Source organism: Caloenas nicobarica, chromosome 1 (assembly GCF_036013445.1).
Source record: "Caloenas nicobarica isolate bCalNic1 chromosome 1, bCalNic1.hap1, whole genome shotgun sequence".
Taxonomy (NCBI): Eukaryota; Metazoa; Chordata; class Aves; order Columbiformes; family Columbidae; genus Caloenas; species Caloenas nicobarica.
The window spans coordinates 108465211-108477740 of NC_088245.1; the positions used below are offsets into that span (position 1 = coordinate 108465211).

Below are 12530 nucleotides of genomic sequence, written 5' to 3' on the forward strand. Positions count from 1 at the left end.
ACACAAAAAAGACTACGTGATCAGAAATTATTTCCATAATCTTTTACGTATATACACATATTCATATATTTTATATTACTTGATTTCAGATTCCTACCTTGATCCATTTAGAAGGCAACTCTGACCACCTTTTATGACAGAAATGTCAATATCTCTTGGTTTCTAGGAGAAAAAAGCTTTGTGCCAGCTATTTTTTAACGAAATTTTACATAGGTTACTGAAAATATTTTATCACAGTTTATGAAAACTCCACTTGAACTCAGACCATGAAGACATTCATAGGCTGTATAAATGTGGTCTCCAAACAACTGGAAATATGATCCTGAACAGCTCCAATGCAACCACCTTGTTGTGAGAAACAAACCTACCAATGACAACAGAGGACTTAAAATGTGTAACACCCCACAGAAGGAGGAGAATAAAGACTTTCTGCAGGTTGGGGAAGATTTTTACACAACATTTCATATATGAAGCCACTTTACAGCTGCTTAAACCTTTTTTAAAAAAAAAAGGAAAAAATCATGCTACTTATCTTTCTTATGATTTTTCCTTATTCAGCTGAAACTGTTCAACTATTTTCAAGAATGACAAAAATGACACATGCTATTCCTATTTAAAACCATCTTACAGCTATTTTGCTGAAAAGCTCCAAAATCTCCACCATTTTGGAGAGAGAACTTAAAATTCAGCAAAGAGCAGTCAAGAACCACAAACACGCCTCCCGCCTTCCACGTGCAATTTACACAATTTCTGCTAAGCTCAAGGCTCATAAATGCTTTATTTTACATAGAGCTGCAGAGCTGTCAGCCTTCACCAGCTGAACCCCGCAGGCCTCCCATTGCAGTGAGCACCCTCCAACACAACCCACCCCACAGGGTCAAGCAGAAGTTTTGATGCAAGGGCAGCTCTTGTTTGCTGGAGGTCAGCGTGGCCCCACACACAGGAAATGCGCTCTGAGTGCTCCCTCTGTTGATGCTTTGATAAGAGAGAGGGAGAAAGGGGAAGTGGCATGTCTGAGATGCATCAAGTGGAGGAGAGAGACGGAAAAAAGATAAAATGCTAAGGGTTTACGACGGAAGCAGGGTAGAATTTGAGGGCAAGGGATAGAGGAAAATTTGGAAAGGGGAAAAATGAGAATTAAGATAGGGGAAAAACAGCAAAAAGGGATTGTAACCGGTACAGAACAATCAGACTCTCACATAGATTCAAGTTTTTTTGATCACATTACATCTTGGTGTAACATTCCTTTGGTGTGCACAAACCAGCTGTAGTACTTCACAGCAAAGTATCTTTCTCAACCACTAATGTAAAACCATGTGGACAATAGTTGTCTGTCAGTATTAGTAATCTAACTGGTTCAAAGGGCACAAGACTTCTAACCACGGTGACAGCAGAAGTGATCAATGTGATTTCACATAAACAAAAGCAACCTATCCTCTCCTTTCCCAACAGAAAAGCTTTAACAATCCCTTGAAAATACTAAGATAAAAATACTGATGATGAAAGTGTTTGTTTATAACCTGGTATTTACAAGCACCTTCAACTGCTTGCAGAATCACAGAATGGTTGGGGTTGGAAGGGACCTCTGGAGATCATCTAGTCCAACCCACCTCCTAAAGCAGGTTCACCCAGAGCAGAGCGCACAGGAATGCATCAAGGCAGGTTTTGAATGCCTCCAGAGAAGGGGACTCCACAACCTCTCTGGGCAGCCTGTTCCAGGGCTCTGGCACCCTCAAAGCAAAGAAGTTACTCCTCATATTCAGATGGAGCCTCCTAGGCTTCAGTCTGTGCCCGTTGCCCCTCATCCTATCATTGGGCATCACTGAAAGGAGTCTGGTCCCATCCTCTTGACATCCACCCTTGAGATATTTATAAACATTGATGAGATCCCCTCTCAGCTTTCTCTTGTCCAGGCTGAACAGACCCAGCTCTCCCAGTCTCTCTTCATAAGAAAGGTGCTCTAGGCCCCTAATCACCTTCATAGCCCGCTGCTGGACTCCCTCCGGTAATTCCTTGTCCTTCTTAAACTGGGGAGCCCAGAACTGGATGCAGTACTTTCATAGCTGTATTACTATGTAGGATATCCACCCCATTTAATGTCTGTGCTCTGAAGACGATCGGACTGCAGAGCAGAAAAAAGTATCTTCCTTCATCTGCAGAAGTTGGAAGTTGTATCTCAACTGACAGAAGGATTTGCACATCACCAGTTGTTTTGTGATGACGGCAGTTAACCACTGGTTTCTAGAATCAGATTTGTACTCTTGGCATTTTCTAAATTTGATAAGCTGTACACCTCAAACCAGTTTTCCCCCAAGTAGCTACTATACCTTGTTCTTCCATTGTTTTCTAGACCTCCAGCTTCAGGAGGACAGTCTGATGTGTGGGCACGCAAAGATCTCGCAAATGAGACTGAGGAGTTCTCTAACCATATGCAATTCTAAGTGTTCATGAAACAAAATAAACCCAAAACAACAACACACAAACAATCACATACACACAAATCCCCACAAAACACCACCTCTTCACTTCTCAAACATTACGACTGAGCTTGTTCCACTGAATTCCAATTACTTTTAAGGTTTTTGCCTTACCTGACTTTTATATTTAAAGAACTACGATGTTATTCCACTCAACTCTCCTGACAAGTCCATTCCAAGTGTAAATTAATTGACTTCAAGACAGTCTAGCTATAATGTCATAGAAGAGCTCATAAAACCTCAATAAAACCGTATTTCTTGTAAGGTTTGCCTTATGTGCTGTAAAAAAATCTTGGGGCCATATGCTGAACTTTACTATACACGTATGTGTAACATACACACATATATACAAGCATAGGTTTGAACTAATAACAGTATGCAGTGCCACATGGAAAATATAATTGGTTAAAATAGAAGGCACACAAGTAATTTAAAAATAAAACATTGGGAATCCTAACAGTGTAGTACACATAAAGAATTCACAGAATCACAGAATGTTAGGGATTGGAAGGGACCTCGAAAGATCATCTAGTCCAATCCTCCTGCCAGGGCAGGAACACCTAGGTGGGGTTACACAGGAAGGCGTCCAGGCGGGTTTTGAATGTCTCCAGAGAAGGAGAATCCACAACCTCCCTGGGCAGCCTGTTCCAGTGTTCCGTCACCCTCACTGAGAAGAAGTTTCTTCTCAAATTTAAGTGGAACCTCTTGTGTTCCAGCTTGAACCCATTACCTCTTGTCTTACTGTTGGTTGTCACCGAGAAGAGCCTGGCTCCATCCTCGTGACACCCACCCTTTATATATTTATAAACATTAATGAGGTCACCCCTCAGTCTCCTCTTCTCCAAGCTAAAGAGACCCAGCTCCCTCAGCCTTTCCTCATACGGGAGATGCTCCACTCCCTTAATCATCTTTGTGGCCCTGCGCTGGACTCTCTCCAGCAGTTCCCTGTCCTTCTTGAACTGAGGGGCCCAGAACTGGACACAATATTCCAGATGAGGTCTCACCAGGGCAGAGTAGAGGGGAAGGAGAACCTCTCTCGACCTACTAACCACCCCGCTTCTAATACACCCCAGGATGCCATTGGCCTTCTTGGCCACAAGGGCACAGTGCTGGCTCATGGTCATCCTGCTGTCCACCAGGACCCCCACGTCCATTTCCCCTACACTGCTCTCTAATAGGTCATTCTCCAACCTATACTGGAACCTGGGGTTGTTCCTGCCCAGATGCAAGACTCTACATTTTCCCTTGTTATATTTCATTAAATTTTTCCCCGCCCAGCTCTCTAGCCTGTCCAGATCTCGCTGGATGGCAGCACAGCCCTCTGGCGTGTCAGCCACTCCTCCCAGCTTGGTGTCATCAGCAAACTTGCTGATAGTACACTCAATTCCCTCATCCAAGTCATTGATGAATATATTGAACAGTATTGGTCCCAGAACTGACCCTTGAAGCACTCCACTAGATACAGGCCTCCAACCAGACTCTGCCCCATTGACCACAACTCTCTGGCTTCTCTCCTTCAGCCAGTTCACAGTCCACCTCACTACCCAATCATCCAGTCCACACTTCCTCAGTTTTGCCGTGAGGATGCTGTGGGAGACGGTGTCAAATGCTTTGCTGAAGTCAAGGTAGACCACATCCACTGCTCTGCCATCGTCAATCCACCTTGTTACGTCTTCATAAAAGGCTATGAGGTTGGTCAAGCACGACTTCCCCTTGGTGAAGCCACGTTGACTGTCCCTGATGACCCTCTTATCCTTGATACGTCTTAAGATGGCACCAAGGATAAGGTGTTCCAACACCTTCCCAGGGATGGAGGTGAGGCTGACCGGTCTGTAGTTGCCTGGGTCCTCCTTCTTGCCCTTTTTGAAGACGGGAGTGACATTTGCTTTCCTCCAGTCCTCAGGCACCTCTCCCGTTTCCCAAGACTTGGCAAAGATGATGGAGAGCGGTCCAGCAATGACTTCAGCCAGCTCCCTCAGCACCCACAGGTGCATCCCATCTGGACCCATGGATTTATGGATGTCCAGATTGCTTAACTGGTCCCTAACCCAGTCCTCATCAACTAAGGCAAACTCCTCCATTGCCCTGCCTTCCTCTGGGGCCTCAGGGGTGCGGGGCTCCTCAGGACAGCCTCCGGCAGAGTAGACAGAGACAAAGAAGGCATTCAGTAATTCTGCCTTCTCTGTATCTTCTGTCACCAGGGCACCCACCCCATTCATCAGTGGGCCTACATTGCCTCTGGTGTTAGTTTTATCTGCCATGTATTTGAAGAAGCTCTTCCTGTTGTCCTTGACCCCTCTCGCCAGGTTTAACTCTAAGGAAGCCTTAGCTTTCCTAGTTGCCTCCCTACATCCTCTGACAACAGCCTTATATTCTTCCCAAGTGGCCAGCCCCTCCTCCTTCCATGATTTGTAAACCCTCCTCTTCCACTTGAGTTTGCCCAGCAGTTCCCTGTTTAACCACGCAGGTCTCCTGGCTCCCTTCCTTGACTTCCTACGTGTTGGGATGCTCTGATCTTGAGCTTGGTAGAAGCAGTCCCTGAAAGTTAACCAACTATCTTGGGCCCCTTTACCTTCAAGCAGCCTTGCCCACGGGATTTCCTCCAGCAATTGTCTGAAAAGGCCAAAGTCGGCCCTGCTGAAGTCCAGGATTGCAATTCTGCTCGGTATTCTGCTCCCACCACAGGAGATTCTGAACTCCACCATCTCATGGTCGCTGCAACCAAGGCAGCCCCCCACCTTTACTGCTTCAATCAGACCCTCCTTGTTAGTGAGGACGAGATCCAGCAGCGCACCTCTCCTAGTCGGCTCCTCCACCATTTGCATCAGAAAGTTGTCATCAATGCACTGGAGGAACCTCCTAGACTGAGGCTGGCTGGCTGAGTAGTCCTTCCAGCAAACATCAGGGTAGTTAAAATCTCCCATAACAACCAGAGCCTGTGACTGTGAGGCCACGCTCAGCTGCCCGTAGAAGGCCTCATCAACATCCTCACTCTGATCTGGTGGCCTGTAATAGAGTCCCACAACAGTGTCACCCCTGCCAGCCTGCCCCTTAATTCTCACCCACAGACTCTGAACTTGCTCCTCAACCGCACCTGGACAGTACTCTATACATTGTAGTTGCTCTCTCACGTAAAGAGCAACTCCACCACCACGCTTGGCTGGCCTGTCTTTCCTGAAAAGGACAGAGCCATCCATGACCACATTCCAGTCATGTGAGTTGTCCCACCATGTCTCTGTTAGTGCCACCAGATCATAATCTCCTGACCGAACGCAGGTTTCTAACTCCTCCTGCTTATTCCCCATGCTGCGCGCATTGGTGTACAGGCACTTCAGGGAGCGAGCCGAGTACACCGATTTCACCCTAGGGGCCCGAGGGGCCTCCCGGTCTTTATGGATTCCAGCATGCTGTCCCACTGATGCAAGCCCAGCTACAACCCCATCCCCCTTCAAATCTAGTTTAAAGCCCTGCAAATGAGCCCTGCTAATTCCTGTCCCAGCATCCTTTTACCCCTGTGGGATAAACCTTTCCCACATATCACTGACCGGACTGGTGTCTTATAAAACCAGCTGTTATCAAAGAGCCCAAAGCCCTGCCTGTAGCACCAGTCCCGAAGCCAATCATTTACGGACTTAATTTTTTTATTCCATCCCACATCATCACCCAAAAATGGAAAGAGGCAAGAAAAGATAACTTGAGCCCCAGACTCTTTCACCATTCATCCCAAGGCCTTGAAGTCTTTCTTCATTTCCCTCAGACTACAGGATGCCGCTTCCTCCCCATCTGTCTGGAAGATCAGTAGGGGGTAATAGTCCGTTGGGCGCACCAGGTTGGGGAGCGCCCTGGCAATGTCCCTGATCCGAGCTCCAGGTAGGCTACAAACTTCCCGATGCTGAGGGTCAGCTCTGCATATCAGGCCCTCCGTCCCTCTCAGAAGGGAATTGCCTACCACAATTACCCTTTTTCTTTTTTATCGGAGGCAGTCTTGAGGCGTGGAGTCAATCGCCTCTTCCTATGTGACCTCGTAGGTGGCCCTTGCACCACGTCCCCACCTACATCTAAGAATTGACCTATACTTTTCTGCATCTAAAATATCTTTCAAAAATGCTAACAACGTTAAAAATGTTTTTAATAAAACTGTTTTCATTTGATGTCTCTTAGAAAGATTTTGCTTTCATACTACTCATACCTGCACTTCCTTGCATAGTTTTTCCTTTTGTTTTTAAACTACAAGGATCACTTACCATTTAAAGATATGAACAACAATGAAAGCATATCTGCCCTCCCTCCACTCCCATTTTGCAAAGAAAAGTCTGACTGAATTACAGTGATTTGGGAATGTCATTATCCAAATGAGCTTTAAAGATGCCAGATGTGTACAATCATGGCCAGCCCAAGGGAGGGAAGAGTGGGTAAAAGGAAAAAAGACGGCCTTCACTGCTAAGTTACAGTATTCAAAAACCTCTCTTGAGCTCTGCCAATGCAAGTTACATCACTGCTCCTTTATTGCTTTCCTTAATCTTTTGTATCATGAAGCTAAAAAGAAAAAAAGGCTAACGTTTGGACTACAGATTAAGCAGAAATCAGAAAAGTCTTATTGTATTGCAATAAAGTTAGTAAGAAATAAATATACTGAGAGGATAAGAAAACAAAAATAATATTTAAAAAACCTATTTCCTGTGACATGCCCTACTGAAGACAGTCATTCAGCAGTTATAAACCCTACACCTCATTACCACACTATGTTTAAAATCTTATCTGTCACTACAGAAGACAGAAGTTGAAAGCTGCGCTAACCAGCAGGCAAACCGACCCTAACAGAGTCTTCTACAATGCACCCAATTAAATGTGGCGGCCTGGGATGCTGGCCTGCTGTCAGCAGCAGAGTTCATCCCGATCGATACTGCTGAATGAGCTGCATAGGGATGAACGCATTTCAGCCTGAACTGGAGGACTAACTGAAAGTCAATAGTGAAAAGCTAGTGCTTAATCTCGTAACATACAGGTAGAGCAGCTGATACCATTGGCTCTGACAGTACCCCACGAACTAATCTCTCAAAGAACAAAGGGATGATTTTTTTTTCCCCACTATATTCCCAACGTCACTGTGTTACAACAGGTAAAATAGTGTAAAATGTCTGCCCACGTAACACGTTGTATTTAGTCGTTTCAGTGACACTGCTCTCATGTTCCCCCACAGTCCAAGAGCGTTTCCGCTACCGCGAGCAAAACGGGCTGCTGGGGGCCTGAGCACACGTAAAAGCCGGTGTTTTGGAGCACCGTTCGCCGCTGCCTTCAGACGCCGGCCGGTGGGTACATCCAGGGCTGCCTACCAACAGCTGGCGGCTTCTTTTGTTCCCTCCAACGCGTCGTTTTCCGCCGGGCACCGTGCTGGGCAGAGGGAGCCGCGGGCCAGCGCCGCTCCAGGGGCGCATCGCTCAGCCAGCCCGCGCCTGGCACCGCCGCCTCGCCCCGCATAATGGTACGATTCATCCCCCGTCCTCCCGCTGCCCACGCCTCCCTCGCCGCACAGGTAGCGGGCGCTGCCCACCCCGGGCCGGGCAGCCAGGTGCAGCCTCTTACCGAAGTGCGCGGGAGCCACCTCACGGGCAGCGGCTGCCGATCGCACCCCCCCTCCCCGCGCAACGTTTCCAACGACCCCCCGCGCGACGGCCCCAACGGCCGCCCCCTCGCGGCGGGGCGGTACGGCAGGGGCCGCCCCGCGCCCTCCCGCAGCTCTCCCCGCCGGCAGCCCCTCAGGAGCGCAACCTGCGCGCCCGGGGCGGGGGTTCTCCGCTCTCTCCGCCCGGCCCGGCGCCACCACACCCCAAGCTGCCCGGGGGTGGTTGTGTCCGGCGGGAAGGAGGCGAAGCCGGCCAGACGGTGCACGGGAGGGCTGGTAACCCTGTCAGCCCCGCTCGGGATCAGCCACCGCGGCAGCCCCGAGAGGCGCTCGGCCCTCGCCCCGCCGCCGTAAACCCCGACCTCCTCCGCCTGTCACATGAAAACAATTATTAACTCGGCCGGGGGAGGGGAAGAGAAGTTAAAAGCCATGAGGCGGAGGAGCGGAGGCTGGTGGCGGCCAGCTCCCCTCTCGTCGTCCCCGGCCCTCGGTGGCGGCGGCACGCACCCCACCCGCCGGGCGAGAGCCCCAGCCGCCCCCCCAGCACCGCCGACTCGGAGCCGGCGTCCTGAACTCACCCATTTATGTCGAGCTGGGCTTTGCTTGGCGGCGAAAACACGCTGAAAGTTTGAGGCGGCTGACCACGGCGAAGGGGGCGAGAGACAGCCCGAGCCGCCGCCACGGGAAGGAGAAGAGGCTGCTGACAGAGCCGCTCCCTCCTCCGGCGGCCGCCGCTCTCAGCACCCGCTGCAGCCGTGCTGCATTCTGCGTCCTGCCAGCAGTACCTCGGCTTCTCTCAGCGTATGTATTTGTATGTATTAAAAAAAAAAAAAAAAAATGAGGCGAGAGAAGGGGCTCAACCTTCAGCTCCTGACAACCACCTGGGTCCCCGCTGCCGCCGGGCAGAGCAGCCCGAGAGAAAGCGCGGCCGAGCCCGGACGCCCAGAGGCGCCTGCTGCGGAGCCGCGGGGGGTGCGCGCCTTCCCCCGCCGGCCGGTACGTGGGGCAGGGCGAGGGCGCGAGGAGCAGCCGGGTCTCCCCGCCGGGCGCTCCCGCGGCAGCTGCTGCTGCCGGAGCGATCGGCGCGGCTCGGCTCTGCGGGAAGTGTCGCGAGACTGCGCCAGAGCCGCTGCGCCGCCTCGGGCCGCCGGGAGCGGCGGCGGCAGAAGGAGGGCGGGGAGAGAGGGAGGGAGGAAGGAAGCGGAGCGGCGATCCCCAGGCGCGGCAGAGTCGGGGCACAGGGGTGCCGCGGCGCCACGGGCCCGCCTCGCCCGGCGGCTTTCCCAGTTCAGGCCAGGAAGCGTCAGCGGGGGCGCGGGCGGGAGAGGGGAAGGGGCTTGCCTCATTTCGGTACTGGGGAAGGAGGGAGGGCGCTCTGGGCTTCGAACACCGTCGGTGGGAGCGGGCGGCCGCTCCCCCGCGGCGGGACGGGCGGGTAGCTCAGGTTTCTGCCCGCCCCCCCGCCCCGTCCTGGAGCAGTGACCTGCTGCGGGCCCTGCCCGCTCCTTCCCCTGGGGGCGCTGGGCAGTGCCGCGGCTGCTCCGCAGGTGCCCCTCGTTGCGCCGCGGCTCCCCCGGGCCTGGCCGAGAGGGCGGGGATGGCCGCCCGGGCCGCACCCGGGGGAAGCTGACACGCTCCCCTCCCCCCGCACCCCTTCACAGGCTTGGCGAGAAGGGAAAAACGTAAGAAAGATGAAAGTATCAGATGAATAGTGGCTTCTGGGGTAGCAGTGGTGCTTCACAAAACACACACACGAGAAACTGATTGTTCTTCTTAGGTATTGCAGGAAGATGGGAAACGCACACTACAATAAAACCGAGGAAAAAAAGAGAGCAGTTCAGATAGACGTTTCTGGACAGAAAGGCACCTAATGAAGCCAACGAGCCTACTTCACAGCCAAGTCTTGTCACAGGTAAAGATTGCTGGGGAAAAAAAAAAAAGCCAACATCCCCACAGTATACTAGCAGCAGAGGAGAAAAGCAGATTTAAAAATTACATACTCTGCTATAAAAGGTATAGATAACATCAAGGCCAGGTTGGTTGGGGCTTTGAGGAACCAGGTCTACTGAAAGGCATCCCTGCCACTGGCAGGGGGGTTGGAACTAGATGATCTTTAATGATTTTACAGTACAAATACCTTCACATCAATGACAGGTTAAGCAAGAGAGCCTGTTCTAGCCTCAGGTAGTTAGTTTTGGTACAAAGACAGAAAACTACAAATGACAAAGGATAAGGTTTTTTACTTCTTCCCCTGCTCCCACCTAAGTACAACAGAGTCTGTTTTGAAGAAAAGTGTCAGGTTAGAAATGTGTAAAAAGAATAGAAATATTTCCAGGTGGCATCTGGCTTCTTGGCTATGAAAATCCACATTTCTGATACTGTGATATTAGTGAACTGGGAGAAAAGTAGAGGAGTTTAACCAATGAGAGGCTTAAGTATTTAGACAGAATTCCTAATTCTTGACTTACTAATTTTTTTTTAAGAAAACTTTAACCACAGCTATGACAACTTACTTTTGTGTAAGTTACTTATTTAGGTGCCATAGCAGCACTGGAATGTTGGGACTAATGCAGTTTGTCTTTTCTATTTTTTTGCAAAAAAATATTTATTGTGACACAACAAAACCTTCAGAGAAACTCAGTTTTTAAAAAAGTTTTTAAACATAACTAAAAAAAGTCCAACAATGAAAAGGAATACAACAGGAATTGGCTGGATGTAGGTGTAGACAGCCTCCAGTTCAGCATTTCACTGAAAAATCAGACTTGAACCACCTCAGTATTGTTTTCAGGAAGACTGGGACACCAAGGCACAAACCACTGACAGAGTTCCAAGACTGCAGGGAGGAGGAAAAACACAAACAAGCACATTTTATCTTCACACATACACAGAGCATCTTTTAGCCAGTCATGTGCTACCAGAAAGGCAACATTCACTCATTTATACACATCTTAATAAAACAATGTATAACTCAATAATTTAGCTTGGTACATACCAATAGCATTGCTTCTATTAGAACTCTTCAGGGCTGGTAGTAGAAGTGGTAAGGAATAATACAAAGTAGTCATGTCACAAGTCAGTGTTACAATGCATAGGAGAAAGCCATTTAGATGGCTGGCTCAAACATATTTCCAATGTCAACTATCACTAACAAGTAATGTATGGGAATTTCTTGGCTTTCCCAAGTAAAGCAGTAACACAGTACAGCAAGTTGTCCTCTCTAGAAGGTAGAAAAAAAAAATCATGCTGAACTGGGGGGAGCACTGTTGTAGTACCTCCAAGACTTAACTTCCCATTGTTGCTAAGCCAAAGAATTTCTGTAGGACTGCTCTTATGTTCCTATAATGCCTACCTTAATGGGCACCCCTCAGCTGGGACTTCAAAGTAACATTACAATGTATGTGGCTTATTCAGATACTTCACCTTTGTGGGAGAAGAGCTGAACCAATTATACATCACGATGGCATTTAGAAAGGAAACTTCACCTGTTAAGGAACTGCTTAGAGAAGGTAGACAGGCTTTTAAAGTGATCTTGATGAAAATTAGCAACTTTTATCTAGAGTGACATGCACTTCAGAACATGACCTACTGCACTTTATCTTAACTGACATGCGCTTCTGAAGACTGTAGTGTCATAGTTGGGAAGCATTATTATTATATCCCCCCCAGTATTATTTAAACATTTTCCCTGAGGGGAAAAGAGGAACAATGTCTCCCCACTGTAGCTACTCTACATCACAGATTTATCACACGTGAAGGAGTTTTGCTTTACTGTCCAGCTGGATGATGATAACCAGATTAGGAGAATTATTTTTAAGAAGCCCAAATTATTGACATACAGCGAGGCTCAAGACAGACTGGATTATGGAAAGCTGAAGTTAATAATGGGCAAGTTCTCCCTTTTCCTTTAATGAAACACTGCAAGTGTATTCTAGCTTCACCTCATTCTCACTCCACCCTGTTATGAACTCTTAGTATTTAACATGGTTATTCTCATCTCACACTGATGATACTGTATTAAGGGAAGTCTTAGAAATGCACACTATTTTATTGATTATAAACTTTGGCAAAGTTAACCAAGTGTGCACCTTCCCCCATTCTGCCCCTTTACAGGGCAAGAATCAGGATTTGTCAGAGATGCTAAGGATTTTGAATGCCACAGAGGAGATGAACATACCCACTTTCAAAGCTTTTTGAAACAACATCTACTTTGTGCTAGTAATGAGAGGACATTCATATTTTGTGTCTTTGGAAAGGGAGCTTCTTTTAGCCAAAAAAGTGTGCCTAGAATGTAGATATACTTTAATCCCCAAAAGAAGCAATAAGTTATAGAAGCAACAGTTCTACAAAAAAATTTCAATGGCTACACAGATCCAAGTAAAATACTCTGACACTAAATATTAATAACTACTGAATTATTTAAGTAAAAATTT

General features: G+C 48.4%; 1 protein-coding gene across 2 annotated transcripts in view; it reads right to left on the reverse strand.

The window, feature by feature from the left end:
* The window catches only part of SH3KBP1 (SH3 domain containing kinase binding protein 1), a 236335-nt gene extending 227175 nt beyond the window's left edge, over positions 1-9160 (reverse strand). For both annotated transcript variants that reach the window (XM_065646473.1, XM_065646464.1), the window contains exon 1: positions 8679-9160. In XM_065646473.1, coding sequence (XP_065502545.1) covers positions 8679-8682 — 4 coding nt within the window. In that variant the 5' untranslated portion in view covers positions 8683-9160. The remainder of the gene's footprint in view (positions 1-8678) is intronic.
* Positions 9161-12530: the final 3370 nt, after the last annotated feature.